Here is a 26,583-nt window from a genome sequence, read left to right on the forward strand (position 1 = left end):
GATATTAGGAAAAAATTTTTTGCTGAAAGGATTATCAAGCATTGGAACAGGCTGCCTGGGGAAGTGGTGGTGTCACCATCCCTGGAACTGTTCAAAAATGTGCAGATGTGACACTTGGGGACATGGTTTAGTGGCGAATATGGCAGTGCTGTGTTGATGGTTGAATTGATGATCCTGGAGGTCTTTACCAACCTTAAAAATTCTAAGATTCTATGATTTGAATGGTCAGGAGCTGTCTCCTTAAGCCACCTCCATCTCAAAAAGTCAGTAACACAGAGCCTGGTCCTGGTAAAGCTGTGTGTATAGCAAGTCAACAGAGGAAACTGCCAAATGTGAGGTCTTGGAATCAGATATCCCACCTTAGAGACATGCATGTAATAGCAAAACCTGCTATAGCAAACCCAGATTTTCCTAGTACAAAGTGTGGGCTAAATTTTAATAACAAAAATTGGGACTGCAAGTGTTCCCCTGCAGACAGACCACTCTGTTTAGGGACATGGTGGGTCACTGAGAGGCCTGTACAGAAATTTTCCTGTAATTACCTAAGGAGTTAAGGTGCGTGGTCAGCATGGAGTCAGTGCTGCTTCCAGCCTCAGAGAGAGGGATAGAATAGCACTCACACAGGCTATTATTGTACTGAAAGGCTGTTTGAAGCCAAAAAACCTCTTGCCATGAAAATACACTGCCCACAGTCCAGCAGAATCTACCTTCTGATCTCTTCTGGAAGACTAACTTTGTAAAAAGCTCAGCTACATTGTTGGGCTGGGCAGGCTGGTCCAGCCAAAGAGCTGCAAATGCTGATGTGTTCATGCAACATGGAGACTAGAGGTTTCACATCTGATAAAGATCCCAAACATTTCTGAAAGCTCTACCCCTGTTTTGCCATTTATGTAGTTCTGAGGCAGTCTGTGGAGCTGCACAGTGTGTGTGTGCTGCCTACTTTGATATTCTGAAAGATCGTTTGATGTTTCCCCATTGCACTTCCAGATAATCTGAAGCAGAATAAGAAAGACGAAGAAAACTTTTAATGGATTTTTTTTTCCTTTTGATTTGGATTCAGTAACACAGAACCCAAATCACAGACTCATCTGAGCACCAGATTCTTTCTTCACCTCTGCACTTGCCATCAGTGAGGCTGCTCTCTGTTGAGCTTCCAACATGTGTGATTTAGATAGTCATAAAACATATGTTCATTAAAAAAATGAAAGTGACCTGTAGGAATTATTAACAGAGATCTCAACATTGGACTGTCTTGATGTTGTGCTTTTTGGCTGGGCGAGTAGATGTGCTTCTGGAAGAACAGGCCCAAGAAACAGGATTTTTCAAAAGGAAAGACTGGAGGAAAAAAAAGTACTAGAGGAGGTATATCCATGATTTCCAGAATAATTAAAGTGTCTCAGGGAATGTCAGCACACAGAACTCAATTATGGTAGGAGTGAAGGAAGGAAGGAAGGATGGCTGGTCCCCATGGGATAATATGGTATGTCCACCAAGTCAGGAGAGGAGATGGCTTCTGTCTAGTCCCAAGGAAACTGGCCTCCTAATGAGGCCTTGTTAAGCCTGTTAAGTATTTAGTGCCACTGCTGCCTTGGTGCCTCTTGTCCCAGGTAGAATTAACCTGCAGAAAAGCCTGACATGAAGTGAGAACCAAACAACTAAATCTTGTCCTTGGAGCAGGAGTCATGTTAACTTTTATACACCCATCCCATCATCCTAAATGATCACAAAACTGTCAAATAACAAAAAATCAAGCCCTACCATCCACTTGCACCATAATCCTGGCTCAGCAGAAGGCCTCTGCACACAGCCCTGGGGACACCACCATGGGACAAAGCTCTACCCCACAGCACAGCCATGAAAGGCTTTGAGCTCAGCCTCTGAAACTGCAAAGCGCTTGTTTTGTTGTCCATGGATAATGCTTTAATCCGCCGGGTGAAAGCTGGACGTTGCTCTCTTTTATTCTGGCCGTATGCAATTGCAACGCTCGAAAAGAAAAGCCCCTCACCCTCCCATGCCCACTGCTCCTCCGAACTGCTGACGCCTGGATAGGCAGCTCCAAGGCGGGGCCTTTGGGATTTATTTAGTTCACTGCTGCAGACGATGCCTTTAGTGCCACAAACCGCCCTGGAGACAAGCCCTAATCATCTGGGGGGGGTGATTATGTTCAGTTCTTCCTCCCCAAACCCCCCAGACACAATTCAGATCCAAACTGGAGAGACAGGCAGGCACACAAGAGGGGAACCCGGCACCGTGCAGCCCCTCTGAAGCCATGTACAGGAGCAGCTTCCTCCGCGAGGTGCGCAAGGAGAAGTATGAGCGGTCGGACGCCTATGATGAGCTGCGAGGCTCCCCTGAATTTGACAGTCTGGCCCAAGCCCGGGGCCTGGAGAACCTGCAGGAGCTCAACGAGCGCTTCGCCAGCTACATCAACCGGGCGCGTGTGCTGGAGCAGCGCAACACCATCCTGCGTAAGCAGCTGGAGACCTTCCAGCGCATGGATGAGCTGGTGGGCCTGGACGAAGCATTCGCCGGGCAGATCGAGTTCAACCGGCAGCGGATGCGGGAGCTGGCCTCAGACAGAGCCAAGCTGGAGCGGGAGGAGAAGGATGCCCAGCGCATGCTCGATGAGTATCGCAACAAGTAAGGCTTGGGATGGGTGGAAGGTGGGTGGTGTCATTTCTGTGGCTACTCTTTGTGATAAGGACGGGTTTGGTGTTACTGGGCTGCTGCTTGTGTATTTGTGATGCCTCTCCATGTGTACCAGGCTTGTAGATAGGGATGTTGTAAGGGTCAAATGCACGCAGGTACCCCTAAAGTACCAGGCAGTGGAAGGATAGAGGAGAATTTATTTCCAAATTCGAGAACACTTAAGATCTCAGCATAAATCTGCACTGGGCCTAAGAAAGAGACACCCACTTGTTGTTCTCAGGGCTTTTATGATTCCCTGGTCCCCCTGCTGTGGAGCCTTCAGACATGTCTGCAAGAGCTTCTCTTTTCTCGTACCAGGGAGTCAGCTCCACTGGAATGCAGGAGGAGAAAACATCTACAACTGTCTCTGGGAAAGATGCCTTTTTCCAGGCGGGAAATCTTCCTTAAGTGAAAAACCCTAATCTCCTTGCAGTAACATCTTCCAGAAGGGTCTTTTACACTTACAGATGCCATGGTGAAAAGTAAGGTGTCAAGGAGCTCCAGTTTTGCATTTCATGGTCCGTCTGCTACTAGAGGGACAATTGCCCTCTCCATTCCACAGCGGCCGGTCCTCACTGTGACACACATTGGTTGCTATCGTTCATTAGTTTTAGAAGCATTTTGTTCTTAACTGCAAAGAGGAAATAACCCAGTTGAAAAACAGATGTCTCAAAGCAAGCCTTGTGTGTGAGCAGCACAGAGCTGCACGACCCCAAACACCTCCCGAAATGTGCAGAATCTGTCTGAGAAACTCTTATTTACAGGGGTTGTGAGGCACCTGGGCCTGGCTGTGCCAACCACTGCAGATGTGAGATGAAAAGAATGTAGACACATTTCTTTTCTTGGTATGTTGAAATTTGCCCTCCTCTTCTTCCTTGCATCCTTCATTGCCACATCATGCCACTAGAGCAATAGCTGTAAGAATAGGCTTCCCCTAATTCCACCCTTTTAACCTCAGTGGCACCATAAATCAAAGAGCAGGAGCATCAAGGGCTGGGGCAGATGAATGACTTCAAACACCTCTAGCCCCTTCCCTTCAGCAACGGGCAGTTTTGGCCAAATACTTGATTAATTATGTGAGAGTTGGTGAGAATTGCTCATAAAAGGGCTGCTTACAGGAGAGAAGGGTCTAATCCTCTTGTTACTTATTGGTCAATGTTTCTTTTTACCTCCAAAATGTCTATCTGGCTAATTCACCCTTGAAAATTTGGCACCCAGTTCAGCATGCTGCCATGTGAACTGGTCGTGGGGGCTGTGAGCTACAGCACAGCTATAGAAATGCCAAGTCCTGATCTCACTTTCTCCCTTGACAGCAGAGAATAGCCCATCCATGTGCGCTCAACTTTATTGCTGCCAATGGTCAGATGTCCAAGATGCCTTGACTCAGTGCCAGCGAGTAATAAGCACCTAATTAGGCAGCTTTGTATTCCAATATTTATGAGCAGTAAATTCAGCTATGAGCCAATGCTATAATTTAGCTGTCAACTCTGGTACTTGCTCATATGTTTTTATTATATGGTGTCCATGAGATTTTGACTAAACTTGGTACTTAAGTGTCTAGCTGCATATTAGTTAAAAATCTGTGCAAACTGTGCAGGATTAGTGATGTGACACAAAGATAATTTAGTTTTATTAGAGCTGCTTTATGCAAGCTGTACATAGATGGGGAAGAATACAGGGCATTGAAAGGGTGGGAAACATCCACAGGGTGGGAAACACACACAGAAAGGGCTGTGCTTTAAAAAGTAATATTTAAGACCTGCTACAGGGGTAGTTAATGACTTCCTAGAGAAAATGGGAATGTTTTGTCCATCCCATATCCTGGAATATTCACTCAGCAGCTGTAAACAAAATAAAACTCTTAAACATAAAAATGAAACTTTGACCGTATCTAAGCCAAAAATTGCAAAGATACATAAGGCCATTACAATGGAAGGGCAGTGGCTGCTTTTTGACCAAATTGCCTTCAGTTTATACTAAGAAGAGAATTTTGGGTTTAGTTTTTCCTTTTGGGAGCTGCTGAATTTGACTGGAAGACAGAACATGAAAGCTTCTTCAGCATCTGACAAAAATTGATTGGGTTTTGAGTTTCAGGTGTTAAAACAAGACCAGTGCTCTACCATCCTGATGGCTCCAATTTCAGCTACTGACAGTTATAAATAAAGCTCTCTAAACAAAATATGGGAGGAAAAATTCTCTGTGCCATATTAGGATCTACCGAAACCAGAAGCATTCCTGTGCTGAAGACCTACCCTCTTCCCTGAGTCTGTGCTCAGTCGTCAACAGGCACTATGGGTTTCTTGCTTCATTTTGAACCATAAAGCATCTACTTTTGGCACACTGGGATTAACAATATCTTTTAGAGTGGAGCACTGTGATTCAATTAATTGACAAATGTCTGTGTCCTTCACTAATGCAAAGAATTTTACCTCTTGCAACCCATTCTTTCACTTACCTTTGCAATCTGGGAAATAGATTTATAGATATAAGTAAACCTCTTAAAGCTACATTTTTATAGATAGACCTTTTAAAGCTGCATTTATATAAATAGGCCTTTTAAAGCTACATTTAAACACAGCAGGACCTGAGACTACTGGGTCTTTACAATTAAATGTGCATGAACCATTAAAAAGTAGACCTTATGTTAAAATTTATTTTTAAATTCTCTGTAGTCACATTCATAGCTTTTCACATTAACGTGAATAATTCAGATTCTGTATTGGGGAGAATTCTTTCTCTTGAAATTGCAAAAAAAAAAAAAAGCATTGCTAGTAATTATTTGGATGCATTTCATAAAGTCTAATTATGCTAATTTTATTGACCGTCATTGTTATAGCAACATTGCATCTGGCTGTGGGAAAGTGTATTTCTCTCTCCATGATAGTAGGAAAGATGCTGAAATCCAGATTTTTAGCGGCCTTGACAGAGCAGGATTAATTAACTTCAGAAACTAAAAGTCTTGCTAATCAATTGTTTCATTTAAAAGTTCATTCACTGCTAATCTAGTGGGTTTTGCACATGCAGTATGATTCCCTGGAAGTTGCTAGCCATGGAAATTGGCAGTATGTTCTCCAAGCTGTGCTGCGTGAGGATACTCTGATGAGCCTGACACCCTGTGTGGCCAAAGTAGAAACCCAGCACTTGTGACAGAAAACAAAAAAAAGAAGCAGGAAAACATGGTATCTGGGATATGGGGACTCCACTGGCAAAGCTGCCTTCCAGCCCTGTCTGCAAGGATTGTCTCTGCACTGCTGCTGCTTCTCTGATGATAGGAAGGACTTTATCCTGCTGCATCTGAAATGAGGAGGTTCTGTCTGCCCTCCGCCCCCTCCTTGGACCACTGCAAGCTTGCCCTGTGGCTGTCAGCCACTCCATAGTGTCTTCTTGATAACACAGGTAGCAACCCGCTCATAAATCAGCAGAGCACAGCCCTCCTGGGGCTCATCTGAGCCTTCAGGGTACGAACCACAAACACTATTGGCCAGTCCCTCATCCTTGTGGGACCAGTGTTTTGTAGTCTGTGCTCTCTTTGGCACTTAAATTACCGCTGTCTCTGTTGAGAGAAGGTTAGTGAAGTGCTCAGGGCAAGGAAAAAGGAGAGAAATAGTAGCCAAGAGGCTTCATATATTGCTGGAAGAGTTTGGTAGGGTTCAACAGAGAAACACCATATAAAAGGCTCAGGTTTGACACCAAATTTGTTATCTGGCCATTGAGTACTGCTTGGATGGATTGTGACTGTTTTCTCTTTGGAGAGGAGCAAGCCCTTGCACTGCAGCAGAGGCAAGGTCCAAAAACAGAGGTGACAGAAACCTTTAATCCTCTCATTTACTTGCTTTCAGCTTGGCAGCCCCCTCTACTCCATTTCTTTCCCCTTATGCAAAAAAATTAACATCCTTTTTTTTTAAACAGTCCAAAAAGGTTTGTTGCAGACCTAAAGCTACTTGACTAGGCAAGAGGTTTAGTGTTTGTTTGTTTGTCTGTTTGTTTTTGTAATGAAGCAAATTAACTTCATGCCTCTTAAGCTCCAGGAAAGTCTGACCAGCAACCATCTAAAAAAAACTCTTTTCGACAAGTCCAACCAATTTCTTGAACACTGAAATTAGCTTTGAAGCATAACAGGGTTCTAATTTGTCAGCAATTGCACTTACACAGATATGTTTCAGTAGGCACAGAAGTGTCCTGAGGTCTCTAAAGCATTTCAAAGAGGTCCTTAACCCTTTTGCACTGAGTAGCTTCTGGAGTAGACTGAACATCACTTAAAAGCGATCCTCCTTCAAAGGATAATCACCCAATGCTAACTCTTTCAAGACTGCCAGGTGGACTTATGGCTGTGTGGCACAGCAGGTATTTTGGTTATCTGAGACTGAAGGAAAATGTAGCTGAATACTTTAGTCATTGAAAGAATTTCTGAGTGACGATCTAGCAATGAGGCAGATCTGAGCAGGTTTGAATGACGTTAGGGCTGACGTTTAGACCCTGACTCCATCAGATGGTTGTATATCACTGGGAGTGTAAAACCAGCCTTTTTTTGTAGCTGTGTATTTGATTTTCACAAGCTGCCACAATCTGCTTCCTCCTTTCTCGGTTGTCAGAAAGTATCTAAGTTAGTGAAGTGTTTACTGTCAGTTGCACACAAAAATTTCATGAGATAGATAGAAAACTGGTTGGAGATGAGCTACTTGTCAAACAACAGAAACAAAGGCAGTCTCACTGCATATTCTTGTTGTATCCTGGGAAGTGAACCTGGTGTTAATACTATTTGGCAAAAAAAGACATTGTTTTAGATTTATCAGCAATTTGTAGGAGTGATAATGAAATGAAACCTCAGCATTTTCATGTGTTTTTTTGCTGCTCATGGTAAGAATTGAAAACAGACCAGCACCCCCCCCGCTAATATTATGGGATTTCAGAAGAAGGGAAAGTTAAGAAACCAAAGCACCAAGTCTATTTCTTTGTTCTGCCAAGTTCTTCCTTTGTGGTCCTAGTCAGTTCATGAGTGACATCATCCCTTCAGCTTTCCAATACATGTTGAAAGAGATGACGATAACATTGGTTGTTCAACCTTTGGGAGACAAAAAGAACCAAGGTTCACACCATCATTTAAATTTGATCCTTGCTGTGTTCAGTCCAGGACCTGTCAAGTTCCCTGTTGACACAAGCAAATCCTTTAGATACCAACAGCACATCTGGGCCAAATCAGTGATTTCAGAAGAGAGACAAGGGCTTATGTTCAATTCTGAATTTCAGCCATGGTTCGCGCTTGTGTTGATGACCGCTGCTTGTACTGCAAATGAGTGAGAGTCACCACCAAAGGTCACTTGTCACCCACCATGAGGGTTTCTGGTAGCAAGTAAGAAAATGACAGCTTTTTATAACTCTGTATCTCTATTGTTTTAGGGAAAGTAAAGGGATAAACAGGAATAGGCTGTATTTCTGTACTTTGTCAGTGGCAGTTGTTGGAGTTTGATGAGACACTTGTTCAGTACTGATGGCAAAGTCTCATTGCCTTGTACTATAAAGACGCTTCTGGGTGATTATATTTTATTTTGTTGTTGTGTTTTTAATGATGTGGGGTTTTTTCGTTTGGTTTGGCCTTTTTTTTATGGAATCTCATTAAACCACATTTATTACTAAACATTTTACATGCAGATTATTTAGGAAAGGAATAAACAACAATAATCAACAATTAGGAAGATTTGTACTCTGGGACCAAAAGGACTTACTAAAAGATAATTCTATCTAACATACAAAGACAGAACCCTAATTCTTAAGGAGTATGTGCTGTTTCCTCAAACCGAAGATAAACACAATGTACATCCAAGGTTCACTCAGCACAGGAACATGCACTTGTGGACATTTTGTAAATGCATAAGAATAGAGGATAAATGCTGTCCTTACTAAGGCTCACATGTGATTTTGACTAAACTAAAATACGAATTGTCATTAAAGAGGACACAAAGCTTGATGCATCAAAGCATCCTAATGCAACATTATTCATACACAGTCAACATATGAAATTGCAACCTTTGTGTTTAATGTGTTTGTCATGAAAATGCTTATTAAACAACAGCAGGTAGGACAGAAAACCAGAGACAATATAATGAAATCCTAATGTGCCAGTGTAGCAAATCCTCGTGTAGTAACCACTGATGAACGGCTGTCACTGTAGTCCAATGCCAATGGAATATGCTTTTATTGTAAATAATCTGTTCTTGGGAGTTCCAAGTAAAAAAGTGATAGCAAATGTGCGACATTTCATTGTATTCTGTAATGTAAATAGAAGACAAGCAGTTAATCAGTTCTGAAATGAGTCTCAGCATCCAGGACTAAAAACCAATTAATGCTAATGTATAAATAAATCTTTTGGGTCTCTTCAAGGTTCATATCCTCCTTTAGTGAGAAGCATATCTTGTGCATGACAGTGCAGATGAAAATGCAGTTCACAGAAGGATGAACCACTGACTTTTATCTCCTTTTCTCTATTTGCAGGTATAGAAATGAACGTGAATATCAGCAGAGGCTAAAAGAAACCCTTGAGCGCCTTAATAAGGTAAGCCTGAGAAAATGGCAAGGGAAAGGTCTCTATAATTTTTTTCTTTCGGCTGCATTTACTACAGCAAGCTGCTTTCAAGAAGCAGTGGGAAGATAAAATGTCAGAGCAAGACATTTCTTGTCATTATGCCCTGATGAAAAGTTCTCCTTCCCTTTCATCCCCCTCCCCAGGCCTTGTGCAAGTGTCAGAACCTCGATGTGTGTGTAGGCACTGTGTAATCCCTACTTTGCACAGTCCTGCTGATTTTGGTCCTGTAGCATGTGCCGCCCACAGACTCAGCTGTGCTCAGGACTTCATTCATTTTTCAGTGAGACCGAAGACTGGGAGGATCTACTGTTTAACACTCCTTTTAGAGCATCAGCAACTGGCCCTTGCACTCATTTCAGGACCTGTAGCTGACATAAGTGTCACAAATTCACCTTTGCTGAAGACCTGGAATATTTTTAGGTGCCTTTAATAGCTCTTCTTAATTCTTTTAACATGCTTTCACTTGGAAAATAATTTCTCTGAATGAACACAGGTAGGAAAAGTCCATTTATTAGTCATACTGTGCAGCCAGTACACATATCTGAGAGTCCAAAATGTGACTGGAGAAAATGTGTTTGTTGCTAAAAACCTTTTAAAATTCAGCTGCTGTATTAACATACTTTTAGTACTGATATCATGGCATGAAAAACCTGGCTGATTGAGTCCAGGTTTTGAAATCTGGTGTGTCTCAAAGCTCCTCAGTTCCTTGCAGGATATGATCAGCCCTTCCTTAGACAGATCCTCAGCTTCCCCTTAGGTAAAAGCTGTACTTTCTTGAACTAATACCATGGAAAAGAAATAATAGTAATAACAATAACATCATATAATTAAATATAATAATAGTGACGCTCAGAGAAAAGATAAAAGTTGGCTAACTTCTTTTGGAAGTTTCCAGACCAGGTCTGTGAAACTGAGAAAGCCTGATTCATCCTTTCTTGTTGCTAGCTGTCATCTGAGTGAAGAAAGTAGTATTATGTCTTTTCACAGTTCTATTTTTCACAGATTACCTTTCATTTTCTGTATTGGGAAACAATTACAAGTGGATTAAATAGAGATTATTATTTTATTTCCTCACTGTAAATGGCAGGAGCTGTTCTGTTTGAGCACTGTCATATCAATGATATGCATGTTTTATATTAAAAAAAGACAAAGTGCATTTTAGCATTTCTGTCTACAGTGAGCTCTAGACGTCCTAATGTCCAATAGCATTGGTGCTATTTTCCAGTGTACTAACAGGGCTCTTGGAAACCCGACAAGCCCTTAAAAGTATTTGTGGAGGCAAAGCTGGTAGGTCTTCACAGTTCCTCTCAGCTAATCTGTGGCTAAAGAAAAGTGAATTGATTCAAGTCCCAGGCACAGTTCAAAAAATCTTGAGAGACGGGGGTGGCGTGGGGTGGGGTGATGGTTTCTATCCTAGGATTTTCCTGGGCTGCCCCTGTTGCAACAACTCCTTGCACTGGAGCACCAAGTGGTGGTGGTTTTCTGTACAGTGCCCAAGATGTAGCCTGAAATATGCATGTGCAGGTGTAAACCTATGCTTTATCCAACAGATGGAGAATCAGGTTGGAAAAATAGCAAACACTCATTCTGGAGAGATCCAAGGGATTTCTCTCCCATGATAAATGAAAATGCTGCTGCAGCACATGGATCAGTGTTCTGGAATCAACACCTAAAGCAGAATGGTTTTTCAGAAGTTGAGTGAATAGCAAACTGCAAAATTCAGAAGAAAACATGTAGCCGCTGCACTGTTCTGACATGCAGCTTCATCAGTGAAGCTGGGCTCTCTGAAAGTGCAGAATAAGAGCAAAAATATTTTTCCCTCTTGAAGTATTTTTCCCATTTGGAAAGTCAAACGCGGCTTTTGTTTATCACATGCAGAAATATTTGCTTATCGGTATCATCTGGGGGCTTTTATTGGCTCCCCCCCCAAACCTCCCAGCATGGCCATTGTCCTACTGATCTGCCTCTCAATAGGAAGGCAGAGGAGTGCAGAAAAGCATCGGGCATTCCTGATGGCTGGCTCCGAATGTGCTGGGCTGGATGTGTCTGAATCAGCCACTGGCTCACAAAGCAGAGCCGGCTGGAGAGTTCTCTGCCCGGGAGGCTCAGCAGCACAATGGGACAGCTAGCATCCACACATTTTTGGAATAGCTCGTGCTGTGCACGTGCAAAAAAGAAAAATCCCCTGCTACCAGTCATATGCTGCACTCACAGATCTCAGTGGTTTACTTGCAACCCCTGATCCACTCGCTAAGATATTTTTACAGCTAGCAATGGCACGTAGGCAATTTGAAACACACCTTCAAATTCTTTTTATGTTATTATTATTTTTTCCACTTTGAGTTAAATGCGGAAATCAAGACTTTCTTGAAGCAAATTGCAAACTGGTTGAGGAACTTAAAAGTTTTGTGGAGTTGCAGGGAAGATCCAGCTGACAACTTTTAAGATACTTCCTCAAAAGTGATATTTTACAATCTCAGCTCATGATAAACCTAACCAAGAATTCATGCATTAAGTAGGAAAATAAAGCTTATTATTCACACTTACATATTTGTAAAATATATTGCCAAGTATCATGGAAATTACTCTGTATTCAAGGATTTGTATTAAATAACATGACAGGAAAAATCTAAATTAGGCCTTTAAACAGAAATGGAGATGTCACTGGGTTTATATACCAGTGCCACTCATCTCTGAGATTGTGATTGGTAGTCATACAGCTTGTGCTCTGAATTAATTAGATATTATGAACTTTTGTCCTTGGAAATCCCAATGTATTAGAAACTTCTGCAGCAAGATGATTCTTTTCTAGACCTGGTCATCTGTCATTTTTATTTCCAGAAATGGCTCCAAATTTGTGCATTTGTGGCATTTGACAACACATCAAACAGTGCAAATACTTTGGACCATCATGGGGTTTTATAAGGATTTATTTACTGGGAATATTAAAAAGGCATCAGGATACCTCAGATCTTGTCATAAATACTAGAGGAATCAATGCCTTAGTCTGCTGATGTCATTTGTTTAACACTCATGCACCATTCCAAGCTTTTAGCATCAAACTGGTATTTCATAGTGTCTACCACTTGGCTTCCAGCATTCATAAAAGCATATGGTAAACATATTTTGACAGTGCCAGCGCCAAACTGTATCATTAATCATATTTGTGCAGAACATTGTGAATAAGATGCCTCTTTGTTGCTGTTTTCATGATACTTCTGTATCTCCCAGTAGGTTTCACTATTCCATACAGGCTGATGGCTTGCATTATGCCTACGTGGCTGCTGTGATTTTGGCACTCCAGCCACATGTGCTGACCATGACACGTGTCTCTGCATTGTAGGAAGCTGATGAAGCACTGCTGTGCAACCTGGAGCTGCAGATAGAGTCCCAGTTCCTGCAGGATGATATTAATGCCACAAAGGACAGATACAAGAAGGTAACTGGCTGAATTTGCCATCTTTCTTCACTCTTCCTTCTAGAGATAGATGTGAAGCCTTGCCTTTCTCTGGGATCAAATGGTGGCAAATTAAAGCAAATCCTAGTTGTGTTTTGGTGGGTACATGTAGAACCTTTTATTTTCAGTGGGCACAACAGCTGGATGGTTGCCAGCATCCAAACAAACTCCCTCAGGGTCCAGTGCCCACAGCTGCAGCAATGTCTTGAATTTGTTGACCTGCTATCATGGTTCAACCCAAAGTGCTGGACAAGCTGTCTTATATTTCACACTAAGAAAGCTGTTGCTTTCATCACCCAGTTTTCTAGGCGAGAGCATCCCAGTTAATCAACAGGCATAAGCCTGTGGCTGTATGATTCCAGTGCAGCCTCCTTTTCCTGGGAATGCTGTGAGGCTTGTGATCAGGCCACTGTCCCATCTTTGCTGCTTTTGAAAGAAGAGACTCACTTTTTCAGACCATGTGCAAAGGTATTTGTGGTTCTCATTTTGAAAATCTCCTGTGAAATCAGAACTCATGGAATCTTTAAAAAGACTATGAACTGTATAGTCACTTAGCTAAAATGCCAGTAATGTATCCTCAGCATGATGAAACTGTTAGCACTCATGCCCTCAAAATCAGGTCTAAAATCACGCTGCAAAATCAGATCTGAACATGAACTGGACCTTTATATGCTGAAAGAAGTAAACATCTAGAAATAATCCCTAGAAGGGGAGCACCTTACTGTGGCATTTTCTGATGAAAATGGTTTTTACTTCACCACAGAACCTCATGGAAATCCAGACCTACGTCAATGTTTTGCAGCAGATCATCCAGACAACCCCTCGCGTGTCCCCCATAACCACTGGCATATGTGAGGCAAGTATTGCAGTTGGTAAATACTACTCAAAGTAAGAAAGAGAGGAAGTTTACTCCTAAAGTGTCCTAGATCCTTTAACTCCCATTCCAAGGTTAAGTGAAAACTGTCACAACTATGCGTAAGTACTGAATATGAGAGAAAAAAATTACCTGTAGCTTTGAAAAACTCTATCGATCAGGAAAGAGAGATTGCATTTGGTCAGGTGCACTCCAGCATATGTATTAGCCCCCAAAAAGTGCAGTTCTAAGGCAGTTGATGTAGTTGTGCTTCCTCTCTGAGGAGGAGCTGCAGGATAAATGAATATTTGAAGAGAAAGTAAATATTGCCCTGAAGGGGTGAGAGGTGGTGAAAACTTGTAAATCAAATAAATTGATACAGACTAGATGAAAATTTGGTGATTCACACCAATATGACTGGCTATGCCAAGAACACATATTAGTTGGAAGAAAGTGTGAAGAGCTGTATCTACAGGGTCTAATTTCAACGTAAGCTGTACTGTTACAGCCCTGCCATGTGACATCTTTATTCTTAAAGCCGTGCCACAGAAGTTGACTCGAGGTTCAATACCTATCTTTTTATCTATCTTTTGTAATTTTCTGTTTGTCTTTACAGTTTATTTCCAGTAGTGGAATTTCTTTTGGCTCTTTTTAAAAGAGTGAAACATACTTTCCTGTACACACGTTATTTTCTTCTAACCAGGAAAAAGTGATAGCAGAGAGGAGGATCCCTGTTCTGCAGAGCCAGCTGGAGGAATACAAGAGCATCCTCTGCCAGCTACAGGCGCAGAAATACAAGCTGCAGACAGAGGTACTGCCATCACTGACTATAAACACAACCATGATGCTCGTGAATTGTTCTTTTTATGGTCACATGGTAAAGTCTGAGTGGCCTCTGAAAGGGTCTTGTGAACTCGGTTGTCCTGGAGGTGTGTTTTCCTTTCAGATTTCCATGTTTTCCTTCAGCTGTTTCATTCTCATTCTCTCAGTGGTCCAAATTGTCAAGTTTAAGATGGCCAGGGAGGGCTGTGGGGTAGCATAGGTGCAATGAAGCTGTCTTTGGTTATCAGAGTTGCTGGTGAGAGAATGTTTCTCCAGTGCAACTAGATTCCTGTAGGACAGAGCCAGCTGGAAGTGTGGATGGAAAAGTCCCAAGGGCTCTAGTGACTCTCTCACTTGCTGAACTCTGGCTGGAAATTGGCTCCATAAATCCGTGGGGGATCTTCAAGGCTCTGCCCAATCCTTTCTATCATTGCCCCATCCAATGATAAGCTTGCTGTGAGAGGACTGGACAGATTTGGTAATCAAAACTGAGATAGTTGTTGAGCTACATTTGGCATCCTGCAGTTATCCCTCTAAGCACTAAGGAAGGATCTGCACCTCTCTTGTGCTTGGACCATAATCATCTGCTTTTTGCCAGTTCCTGACTTGCAGAAAATATCTGGCCAAGACTTTGACTAGTTGTCCATCCAGGTGAGAGGAGTGAAATACTGGCATAAAACATCTTTTTTTGTGGGATTTTGGACTCCTTTGGACAGCCATAGCAGCAGCTCCTAACTTCCTGAGCATAACTTCTTTCCTTAGAGTTGGTGTGGACAGGTCTTTTCCTTAGTCTCTTCCTCATATCTGATGCTCTGGTGGAAAGGTCACATGTGCTCTGGGAAGGGCAAGAATCAATATAGAGATAAGTGAGATTATAAATCAATATAGAAAAAAACAGGAGAAAATCATCCTTCCGGCACCCTTTGGGGAATTAATCGTCCAGCTTTCAAAATCAAATCATCACATCCTGTTTAGAAAGAGTTTATTAACTGATTCATTCTTGTGCCCTGAGATTAAAAGAGTGAAATACCTTTATGGGTGGAGGTCAGTGACAGGGTTGCTTGTCATGGTGAAGGCTGGATCTGATGACTGAGATGTCATCAAGGTCCTTTGCTTTCCTCTTTCTGGACCTGAGAGCTGTGTTGCTGAGTGGTTGTGGACCCCACCTTGTGAGCACTGAACAGTAAAGGGTCTTTGTCCACTCGTACTCTGCAACAGAACAAAACTAATGCCAAGGGACCTAGCTCCTAAATATAGGCTCTTAAAAGGATTTTAAAAACCTTTGCCTGAAACATATAGAAATAAATCTGTTATTAAAGAACTCATTAGTCACTTATTGCCCCATTAGCTTTTTGTGAGTACATCTCTTTAAAAGCTCTTTGAAATGGGGGGGGGGGGGGGAAAAAGTGATAAAAGAACTGTAATAAATAGCTGAAAATAGCAGAAGAAAGTGAGAGCAGAATTTCAACGTGAAATATCCCACCTGTAACTCTTGCTCCTTGATTTTGGAAGGTGCCTATCGCCACCTCCTGGCTGATGTGCTCGTTGGTTTTATCGCCAAAGTAAAAAAGCTGGGGAACTGAATTCAAAAGGCGAGCTGTTTATTTAAAATAAGACCTTTAGTCTTATTTGCTTGGTCTGCGGACCACAGCGAAGGAAGAACAGGTTTTTCCTTGGAACATCTTCCCGGCTAAGCACTTTTGCTGTCCCGGTAAGACACTGCCTGCTCTGCCAAGGAAGGGCACGGGGAACTGCAGGTCACACAGTGAGGCATCAGCCAGCCTCGTGTGCGTGAGGAGGGAGACATCACACAGCTATTCTCTAGTCCATGCTGATCTCATCATGCTTATTGTGGAACAGAAACCTTGGGACAGAAAAGGAGGCAGCAGGAGGAGGTCTTGTTTTTGAGTCACTGAACAAATGTAGTGAAATTGCTGCTGTGTTTCAGCAGTGCAATATCACATTGTAATAAAACATGACTTGCCTTTAATTACCCTTAAAGTATGGGGATGGTGAATGTTTCAAAGCTGCTTCTTTCACCCACCAATTTTATTCACCAGACAACCATGCTGGAGCAAGCAATTAAAAACACCCAGGAGAGTTATGATGATGAAATTCAGCTTTACAATGAGCAGATTGAAAACCTTAGGAAGGGAATAGAGGAGGCTGAGAGGATCTTGGAGAAGTACACGACCGACTGCCGCCAGCTGGTGATCTACCAGCAGTCCCTGGAGAACGAGCTGGAGCGGTACAAGCGGATCATCGAGAACGAGGACAGCCGGTAAGGCTGGATTTCTGAACACTCCCAAAGGGGCCAGTGATCTCTTTTATCTCTTTTGAAAAGTGTATGTTTAAGGACATGTGATCCACCCAAAGCTATGGCCTTTTCACACCTTTGACTGGTAGATGTCCGGGGACAGAAATCTAAATAGATGCAAAATCTCATCGAGCTTCTTCCAAGGAAATGGTCAGAGACATTTGGAGCTTCTCTTGTCCATTCAGTCTGCTTTCCACATGCTGTCCTGGCATCAGTGCCCAGAGGTCAGGAGCACACAAAAACAATTTGAACACCCTCTACCCAGCCCAAGTGTTGGTGACACTTGCTGGGTGTTACAGGCATGTTGATTCTGGAGAATTTGCAGACAGGGCAAATATCCTGTAAAGCAAAGCACCCTTTCACAGCAAAGCCATTCGTTAGGCAAAGGGTAAAAAGGGGAGAATACGAGAAATTGGCTGGGATTTGGGTTGTGTTTAAACCTATGGAGGAACTCTGCCTCCCTCTAACGCCAACCATCAGCTGCACATGAGAAAAGGAGCTGGGTTTTCAGCAGCAGAGCCAGACCCCTGAGCACCCAAACTGCTGCTCCAGGTTGTCCTGAAGATGCAGGGGAGGGACACTGACTAATTTCATCCATTTTCAGGGGCTCATTTTGGACACTGAGTTCTGGATAGAAGTATCTCAACAGGGTAATTCTAAGCACCAAAAATCAAAATGGGCATCTCTTGCATATTGACACAGGTGTATATCCTCTGATAGGCCAAAATATCTCAAATTCTGGCAGAGCAGACAGAAAAGGCCAAAGATATAGTACCTGGTTTGCAATAGACCAGTCTCTTTGTTTTAATTTTTTAACCCTGAATACTGTTGACTCCTCAAATGTTTTCCAAGGAAGACTGCTCCATTTTTATCTCACTCTTCTTGAGTCAGGCATATGCAAGTTGCTTTGTAAGGGCTACCAAATTTTCTATTTTACCAGCCAGCATGGTAAAAATGAATTTATGGCTGATGTCTGGTAGTCTTGGATTGACTGTTTGCCCATCTAAAATCTTCCCATCTTTTCAAAATGCCATGCTAAATTACAAAGCTGTTGCTATAGGTTATAATTACTGTTGTACTTTACCTTATGGAGCATCCCCTTTCTCCTCTGGGTGGCCAGCCTCACTCCTCTGAAGGTGCTATGGCTATGTTGATTTTCCCCTGACAAGAAAGAGGCTCCTGTCATTCTTTTTGAATCCTTACCGTATAGAAATACGTCTTTAACCTCTGTACTTCAATTTGCACAATTTCACTTGCTTTCACTGAAAATTATGGGGAGAGATCTGATCCATGTGTGTATTCTCCACAGGTTAAATTCTGCTATAGCAGGAACCCCAGTTACACTCTTCACACAGATCTACAGACCTGCCCAGCCCCAAGTTTCGAGGGGAAGAGGTAAACCTGTGATGTCTTCTTGTGTCTGTCACAAGCAGCACCACTGTATTTTGTTTGTCCATTTGTCTTCCATATGACCCACCGGCTGTGACAGCCTGACTCCAGGCTTGCTAAGTAAATGCAACCATTTCAGCTTACCTCAGCTGGCTTTGGGACAAGCTGTCAAAGGCCAAAACCACAAGCAAAAGTGTTTCTTCGCTAATTTCTGTAATTTACTACTTAGGCCAATCAAGAGAGTAAAGTCAAAAGGCACCTGAAACTATGGAAAGAGCTGCAGGTTTTGTGCTGACTTGTGAACTGTTTGTTTGCACTTTAGTGGCGTGCAAAGAGCACCAAGGCATGTTGAGTGCCACAGGCAGGCAGAGGACCCTTTTTGGAATCTGTTTTCCTTCCATGTTTTATAATGGCTTGTTAGAATTATGATGCTTGTAAACCTGGTGACAAGGAAACGGTCAGGGACTAAACAAGCAAGGCTGCTCTTGACAAAGAGAGAACTTGATTTATAGAAAGGTGCAGTAGGCACTAACGTTTGGTATGACTTAAATCCAAGGCTCACTGGGGTGTTACTAATAACACACTGCCTTGAGAATGGAGACAAAACAACAAATGACGGGTTTTTTTTTTGGAGTGCAGCTGCAATTTTTCTAACCACTGTGTGAACTGTGGCAGTTTTATATGAAATGGGTCCACAATGCCTGAGGCCAAATCCTCAGCAGTTGTAGATAACTACCATCCTGCAAAATGTTGTTTCATACCTGCTAAGGATTTGGCCTGTTTCTAGCAACACCTCTGCTTCTTCCTTGCGTGGTAAGCAGGGCATTTCATGTGTTTTACTGTACCTGTGACATGGGACAAAACAGCTGCCATGGGGAAAGCATGTTAATACCTGTCTGTCTCCATGTTACCGTAATTCCCAGCTCTGTGCCCACCAGCTGCTGGCTACTCCCTCCTGACATGCCTCTCAGAATCTGCCAATACCCCAAATTGCCATGAGTGGAGGTGTCTGGCTCACTTTTAGTGCCTCTTAGACACAGAGGCTCTCCACCTGCAGCAGTGAGGGTGAGGGGCAGCTCTAGCATTTGCAGCAACCCTCTTTGAGCATTGTTGTTTGCTTTGTTTTGATTTTTCTCTAGATATCACCCAAGCCATGCAAGACATTGCCAGTGTAAAGCCCAGACAAAAAGCACTGACAAAGAAAATTGCCAGGAAAAAGGAGCTGATGTCAAAAGACAAAACTGACAGTCACTCACCTGAAAGAATGTATGAAAGAACTCTGGAAGGTTTTGACCAAGATCAGATGGAGTACAGACACGAAGGCTCAGTCAGGTGTGAACCTGGGCAGGAAGGTTCAGAATTTGATGAAAAAGAAATGGGCCCAGAGGATGTACCTGACGGAGCCCAGATAAGTAAAGCCTTTGATAAATTGTGTAACATTGTGAGAGAGAAAATAAGAGTCCACAAGAAACCAGAGGCTAAGCCTGAAGCCCCTCCCAAAGAGCGTTACGTGCTGGTGACAGGGGAGGAAGGCTATGAAGAACCATGCATCTTGGCCCCCTGTATCCCTGCTCCAGGAGGGATCACAGTTTCCACTGGCAACGGGAAGGTGATGAATGGTGGGGAGGTGGAGCCCATACCGGAGCTGCCAGAACCTGCCGAACCACCAGAAAAAGAGAAAGCAGATATCTGTGAAAGGAGAGAAGGGTTTGAAATCCCAGACAAACAGAGAGAGGAAGAGAGAGAAGAGGTGCTTGAATGGGGCAAAAAAACAAGAGGAAAAATCGAGCAAATCACAAAGTATCCGGACATCTCTGAGCCTGAGACAGTTCCTTCCCCTGGTCTGATAAGCCCAACCGAGCCGGGACTCCTTCGAGAGACAGATTATGAGCGAGAAGACAAGCAGGGCCTTTTGTTCAGGGAAGCAGCCTTGCCTGGCTCTATGAGCTACGAGAAGGTGGAGGTGGTGGAGTCCATCGAGAAGTTTTCAGATGACAGAATTCAGACATATGAAGAGACAGCGATGATTGTTGAGACAATGATAGAGAAGACAAGCAAGAAGAAACCAGGAGACAAAGGCTCTTAAGTGACACACACCCCCTTGATAGTCAACTTGTCTGGCATAGTTATTATATGAATGTTTGTTTTTTTTTCCTGACCGAATGATACAGTAGTGAGATTTTTGCTGTTTGGTATGGAACAGATTGAAACCTTGATGACAATTCTGTCTGATGTAGGCTCACCTTTGGTGCAATGACCATTAGCACGCTCCAGGGTACATCCTATGCAACTGATTTTCATGATTAGGACACACTGAAAGTAACTATTATGACAGAGCTGCCTGGCTTTCCACAGTATCCGGGACAAATTTGCATATTCCTCTACTGCTCCTATAACCACCATACAATTCCCCATCTCTGAGACAGCTGCAAACGTTAACTTGTGACATCTGGTTCATTTAATAAAAGTTTTGCCTTCTACCGAAGATACCCACTGTGGGTTTGTGTTGCCTTTACCATTGACTGATAGTCCCTACTCGTAAACATCACCTGAGGTGTGCAGGAGTTTTCCAGGAGAAGGGCTGGATACCTGTTAAATAATTGCAATTGCAATAATAATTGCAAATCTCTCCCAGTTACAGTCTCTAAATAGCAATGAGCTTGGCAGACCTTTCATTTTGGATCTAAAGAAGAACTCTCTGTGTTTGAAATAAGCTCTTACTGGAGATCTCAGAATAAAACTTGAAATTCCACTGAAGTGGGAGATCACCCTTATAAAAGCTACTAAAGGCATTATTTGTCCTTCACCAACTCAACTAAGGTATTTGTGGTTGCCAACGAGCTTTCAAGTGGACTGCAGCCAAAGACTGTGTGTTTTGATATTTACTTGTAAAGTATTTCTTTGGACTTGTAGAGTTCAATACTGCCACAGGATCCTGTCACAACCCAGTCTCTTGCAGTCCCCTGGAATTCCATAGGATTGCTGGAATAAGCAACACTTGCAAGAGACTCTTGCAGCTTCCAGAAACCTTCAACTCAGGAAAAATAACCCCCTAAACTAAAAAACCAAATCAAAACCAGGGAAAGGAAACCCTTTACTTGTATGTGTGCAAATACTGAGCTCTACTTAATGTGCTCATGCACCATTTAGGCATCAGCTTGACTCCAGGCACACAAATGATCCCACCAGTACTTACTGAAGTGCTTTACTACGTTAGGCTCTACACATTCTTTTCCCATCCCAGATCTCAAAGTTTTTGTTTCAGCTTTCACTATTTTTGTGCCTTTTCCTTCTGGCTGTTAACTCCTAGCAGCTGTGAAGGAAGGGACTAAAAGCCATTTGAGCTGACAAGCCTGAGCTGCAGGATCCTTCTCCCAGCACTCAAGACTTTCCTTCAATAGTATGTCGAGTTTTTTCATCCATGGGTTCCAGCACAAGTGTAGCATCCGATCTGCTGTGACTGTTTTGTGTGGTAAAGTGGCACCTTCTTCTTAGAAACAGGGACAGCTGACCCTCACAGTCACAAAGTTATTCAGGATATTTTGTCAGTGCTGTTTTATTGAAATGCTGTGGGAGTTTATGCCAGACATGTCTTACTAGAGTGTGTTGCTTTTCAGTTTAATTTATTAACAGCGTAAATAACCGCAGAGAAGGAATTTATCAATGCATATGCAGGCTGTGCTCTGGTGAGCTGGGAGTAACTGCTCAGAATAACTGCTGCTGAAAGCAGGGTTTGACTACTGCAAGGGAAACAAAAAAAAAAACAACCCACCCAAAACAACCAAAAAACCCCACCTCAACTGCAGCAATAGGCAGTTTGTTTAATCTGTCACAAAACAGGGTGTAAACAGATTCAGGAAGTACTTAGACAGAATTGGATATTCTTCCCCCTCTCCCAGTCCATCTGCTTGCACTTGCACTGCAAAACAGTGTACACAATACTCAGAATACAAAAAAAAAGCCTCAGTCAATGGCAATGAGACAACAAGTCAGGAGACTCTGGGCTATGTGTCCAGTGTGTGAAGACCCTCACCACCTTCATCTCTTTTGTGTTCTGGTGTCACTGCTCTTTGCTGATGACACAGACCTGGTTTCTGATGCCTGTAACGCTTGCTCAGCAGCTGTGCAATGTAAGAACTGGTCCTAAACTGGGTTTGATGGCACCTGTTGCTGTAGGAGTCACATACTTGCACTGCCTGGCAGCAACCTGAGCTGCAAAACATGAACCAAGATGGTGCTGAGCTGCATCACACACACCAACATCACCAGAGGTCAAGGACCAGGAAGAGCTGAAGGCTAAATTCTGCTACAATCTCTGACCTGCCTTTCATAGACATGGTAGTTGCCCAAAAAGGCTGCAGATGATGGGCACCTTTCTGTAGATTTGCATGAAAATTATATGGAAATCCATTAGTAGTTCAGAACTGAACTCTGTTACAGAATGACCATGCCGAAAGTATAGAATATATATATATATACACACACAATATAGATATACTATATATATATATATATGTATGAAATATATATAAAGGTATAGGAAATCTCTTGATTTATGGGCTAACCTCTGCATTAAATGCAGATTCTCAATGAAGCATTTAAATGCTAAAGTCTAATGGTGAAATACTTGTGAGCATCTATTCACCAGAGACTGGGATGAAACTCAAATTGTTACAGGCACATTCTTGCCTCTGAGGCACCCAGAACTAGATCAGGAGGTTTCCTGTAATCATCTATTGCTGCAGATACGGTAAGAAATTATAAAATGAAATGCACCTTCTGCCGTGGGAACATATGAGCTGAAAAGTACCCAAAAAGTCTGGGTGGGAGACAGGGAGGAAAACAGGGCTTTTAGTGTGCTCTAAACAGCAGAGGAAGAAAAAAAAATCAACTTGCTGTAGCATTTCTTTAGGGCCAGAGTTGCTTATGGACTGCAGTGCAAAACTGTCATTGTTTCTATTCCTGAGCATCCTCTTCCCAAACATGTTCAGCACCTGCACTGCTGCTGCCTCTGCAGAGCTGCCCTTGGAGCTAACAGATTTGAACCACTAACACCCACAGCTCTTCCCAGCCTGCAACCTGAATCTTCCATGTCCTAGATTATCACAGAGTTAACATAAAGCTCCTTACTCTTCACTTGTTGCTATCAACTCTTTTGGAGGATCATCTTTATTTTTCTCTGTATTTTTTATCAGTGTAAAAAGCAGAGGAGAAGGAAGTCATCCCACTTAGAGCAGCATTATCTCCCATGTACCTTCAGATAGGCAAGGATGATAGGACCTGCCAGTTTACAACAGCTCTTTATTTTACTCATATTATAAAACATCATCACTTTAGTTAAACAGTGTTCACCTATTTCGCATCATGAGCTTTATTTTCTCCTTTATTATAAATACTAACAAATTAACTTTATTTTTCATCAGCAATACCATAAAAACCCAGTCTAACTGGACATATTTTTCAGTGATCCCTTGAAGCAAAAATCCTAAAGAATTTGAAGTAGATCTTTGTATTGTATATACACATAGTTTTTTATATATACTTATATCAAAACTCACCATTTCTGTATATCTCTCAGTATCATGATCTTTCACTTAATAAATTATGTCAGCATTATGAAAATATGAACAACCATCTAGTTATTTTGCTGCTTTATAAGATATTTAATAATTGAACAGAGAACTGCAAAATTACATTAATGCAATGGAAAGTCAGGTACATGTTCATTTAAGAATACCACATGGACTTTTCTTATTCCAAAACTTTTTCCACATTTTAGAAGTCCTTAAAAATCTTTCAGTAACCTCTTTCTTTGATCACATACACACAAAAGGTTGTGATGTGTATATATGTATTATACATTACATACCATATGTAATTCTATATATATTTTTAAGCAAATATATGTAACATACTCTGAATATACATATTGTATGTAATATATATATATACAGAGAGAGAGAGATGCCACAGGTGTGTCATATGCATTTAGTCATACAGGTGTATGCATAAATATATATATTTATAGGGTAAATTCTTCCTTTGGGACTGTTGCACACAATGAGGAACCTGTGAGTAGTGCAAGGCTCCTTGGCTTGCCTTTAGAGTGTAATTCACAGAGACTTTTAGTAGGTTGAGCTGTTTATTTTTCATTTGGATTTGTAAAGGAAAGAACAGACCTCTTATGGAAAAATAAAAGATGGATATTCACTCAAATTAACAGCACAGATTATACATTCCTAAGTGGAATGTGTCCACCCAAAAACCTTTGGGTTATGTTTTGTTAGATAAATATTTACTTACTGAATGAGTTTCTATCAGGACAACTCTTATTAAAACATTTTAAATTAATACTCTGCATATTAAAAATACATAATAAAATTCTAAAACCTGTCGCTGCTACAAAGTAGATCTTGGGTCCTGCAAAGATCTGAAATGCCTGCTTAAACTCACCAGTTGAGTAGGTCCACTGGGGGCCTTTATTGTAAGTGCCTAAATATTTGCAGAATCAAGACTCTTTATTATTCAAATACTAAATTTGGAATCTCACACCTGGAAACATGTAGTGGTGGCTACCATGAGTAATTCCCACCAAGGAGGATGTTACATTTTGCAGTAATACTCTTGAGGGCGAGAGAGACTGACTTTAACTCCTGCATAAAAAGTCAAGGTGGGACTCTTCAAACAGGAAAGAGCAACGACTGCCAACAAATCTTCCCAAACACACCATATTTTATCTCCCAAGAAGGCAAACTTTGCGTTACGCATTAATAACTTATACAGATACATTTAAAGAGAAAAATATGTCTAACATAAAACCAATAAATATTTTTTAAAAATGAAATTTGAATTAAATATTGCATTGGGACTGAAACTGCATGCTTCACATTTCTCCCACAGCAATTTATTGGCAGCCACATTGTAAACCCCAGAAAATAGGGGTCTGTGGTTGGTAATGCTGACACAGCGTCACCTTATGCTGCTGGAGTACATCTCAGTAGAGAGACCACCACATGCACTTCTGCACACAAGTTGCCAGAAATCCTACAGCTCATCCCTATGTGCTTGTTCTGCTGAAAGATGGTAAATTGATTCAAATTGCCAAAGTTAAAAAAAAAAACAAAAAAACCACACCCACCAAAAAAACCAACCAACCAACCAAATGAAGAACCTCCACCAAAACTGTAACTTGTGCTTCTAGAACGCCCTGACCCAGTTTGCAAAGCATTTTCCCCCCCATCACCTGGCTTTGGCATCACTTCGCCTTCCTTATGGCATGTTGACCCATCCTGTGGCTGAAGTGTTAGCAAGTATGTCGTATAAGTGTATTACTAAAGAAAACACAATAATTGGATTTCTGCAAGTTGGATTGGTGAATTTTCCTCATCTCTGGATTTTTTCTTTTTGTAGGGTCTAGTGCTACTTTGGTTGAACCCAATGGGGAAAGTCCCATGGATATCAGTGATGCTGAAGGAGCTGTTAGACATTTAAAGACCTATCCAGACAACCTCTTTGTGATTCCCTCTCTCACAGTAATTTTTAAAAATGTGCCCATTACCACCAACTGCCAATGTTAAAATTCATTAGTTTTTTTTTAAATACAAACAACGTTTACCACAAAAATATGAACTTAAAAGCCGTCAATTTCTTTGCAGGTTATTACCTATTTGTATGACACAAAAGAAAAAATCATTTACAGTCACAAACTGTACACAGTATCCGTTGGGAGACAGTACATTTGTGGTTTAGAGTAAAAAACGGATTGCTTCAGTGGCAAATAAAGTAGTTATTGACGAGATATAAGACTTTAAAATCAAGAAAGGGTGATAATTTGGCTACAGAGACGATCATTGTAATATGTCTAACACAGAGGTTTGGATAGTAGAAAGGTGAGCAGAGGGGTCTGGGGAAGGAAAGACACCATCATGCAGAACAGCGCTAGTTCTTGCTCAGTATACTCTTCAGGCTTCTCTCCACTGCTTCATCCAATTCTTCTTCCAGCTCTTCCTTCTTGGACATGGCCAGTTTGGACTGATAATCTTTTACTATTTGGTCTATGTACGGTGCGCTCTGAGTCCCATGCAGCATCAGTGTCCACTCCTTCAGCGCACCCCTCTGGGGCTGGCTGCCCACAAACCCGATCTCCAGAGCCCAGGTGCCTCGGGGGTCTTCCCCCCAAGTGTGTGTGGTCATGAAAGGCCATTTGTCAAAACCCACCTTGGAGTCGTCATCCCTGGGCCGCCGGCTCAGCAAGATGGACTTTGTTCCCATGGGCGAGGTCATGTTGATGTTGAGGTCTCCCCGCCGGGTAGAATTCACAGTTATAACTGCCTGCACGTGCTCAAGGTATCTCACAAAGTTTTCCTTCCCCTCACACGCATCAGTTGTCAACGTGAGAACCAGCTTGCCACTTGGTGGTATCTTTCTGTGGGTCAAAAGGACAATTAAGCAAATTAAAAGGACATACACGGCATAAA

The 26,583-nt window shown here is 42.1% G+C and overlaps 2 protein-coding genes across 3 annotated transcripts in view; one reads left to right on the forward strand and one right to left on the reverse strand.

Moving 5' to 3' along the window:
• Positions 1-2,039: 2,039 nt before the first annotated feature.
• BFSP1 (beaded filament structural protein 1) lies at positions 2,040-20,587 on the forward strand. The gene is made up of 8 exons (XM_017818777.1): positions 2,040-2,640; positions 9,178-9,238; positions 12,612-12,707; positions 13,489-13,581; positions 14,282-14,389; positions 16,461-16,681; positions 18,027-18,112; positions 19,246-20,587. Exons 1-8 carry the CDS (start codon positions 2,270-2,272, stop codon positions 20,190-20,192), a joined length of 1,983 nt encoding a protein of 660 aa, XP_017674266.1. The 5' UTR covers positions 2,040-2,269; the 3' UTR covers positions 20,193-20,587.
• A 2,800-nt stretch (positions 20,588-23,387) lies between these two features.
• Positions 23,388-26,583, reverse strand: part of PCSK2 (proprotein convertase subtilisin/kexin type 2) — a 108,996-nt gene continuing 105,800 nt past the window's right edge. Inside the window, exon 12 of one of the 2 annotated variants that reach the window (XM_017818969.1) lies at positions 23,388-26,531. In XM_017818969.1, the coding sequence (XP_017674458.1) occupies positions 26,045-26,531 (487 nt within the window). In that variant the 3' untranslated portion in view covers positions 23,388-26,044. The remainder of the gene's footprint in view (positions 26,532-26,583) is intronic. The other variant, XM_017818971.1, reaches the window with a different exon arrangement.

Source organism: Lepidothrix coronata, unplaced genomic scaffold (genome assembly GCF_001604755.1).
Source record: "Lepidothrix coronata isolate B3197 unplaced genomic scaffold, Lepidothrix_coronata-1.0 Scaffold71, whole genome shotgun sequence".
In the NCBI taxonomy this organism is placed as follows: domain Eukaryota; kingdom Metazoa; phylum Chordata; class Aves; order Passeriformes; family Pipridae; genus Lepidothrix; species Lepidothrix coronata.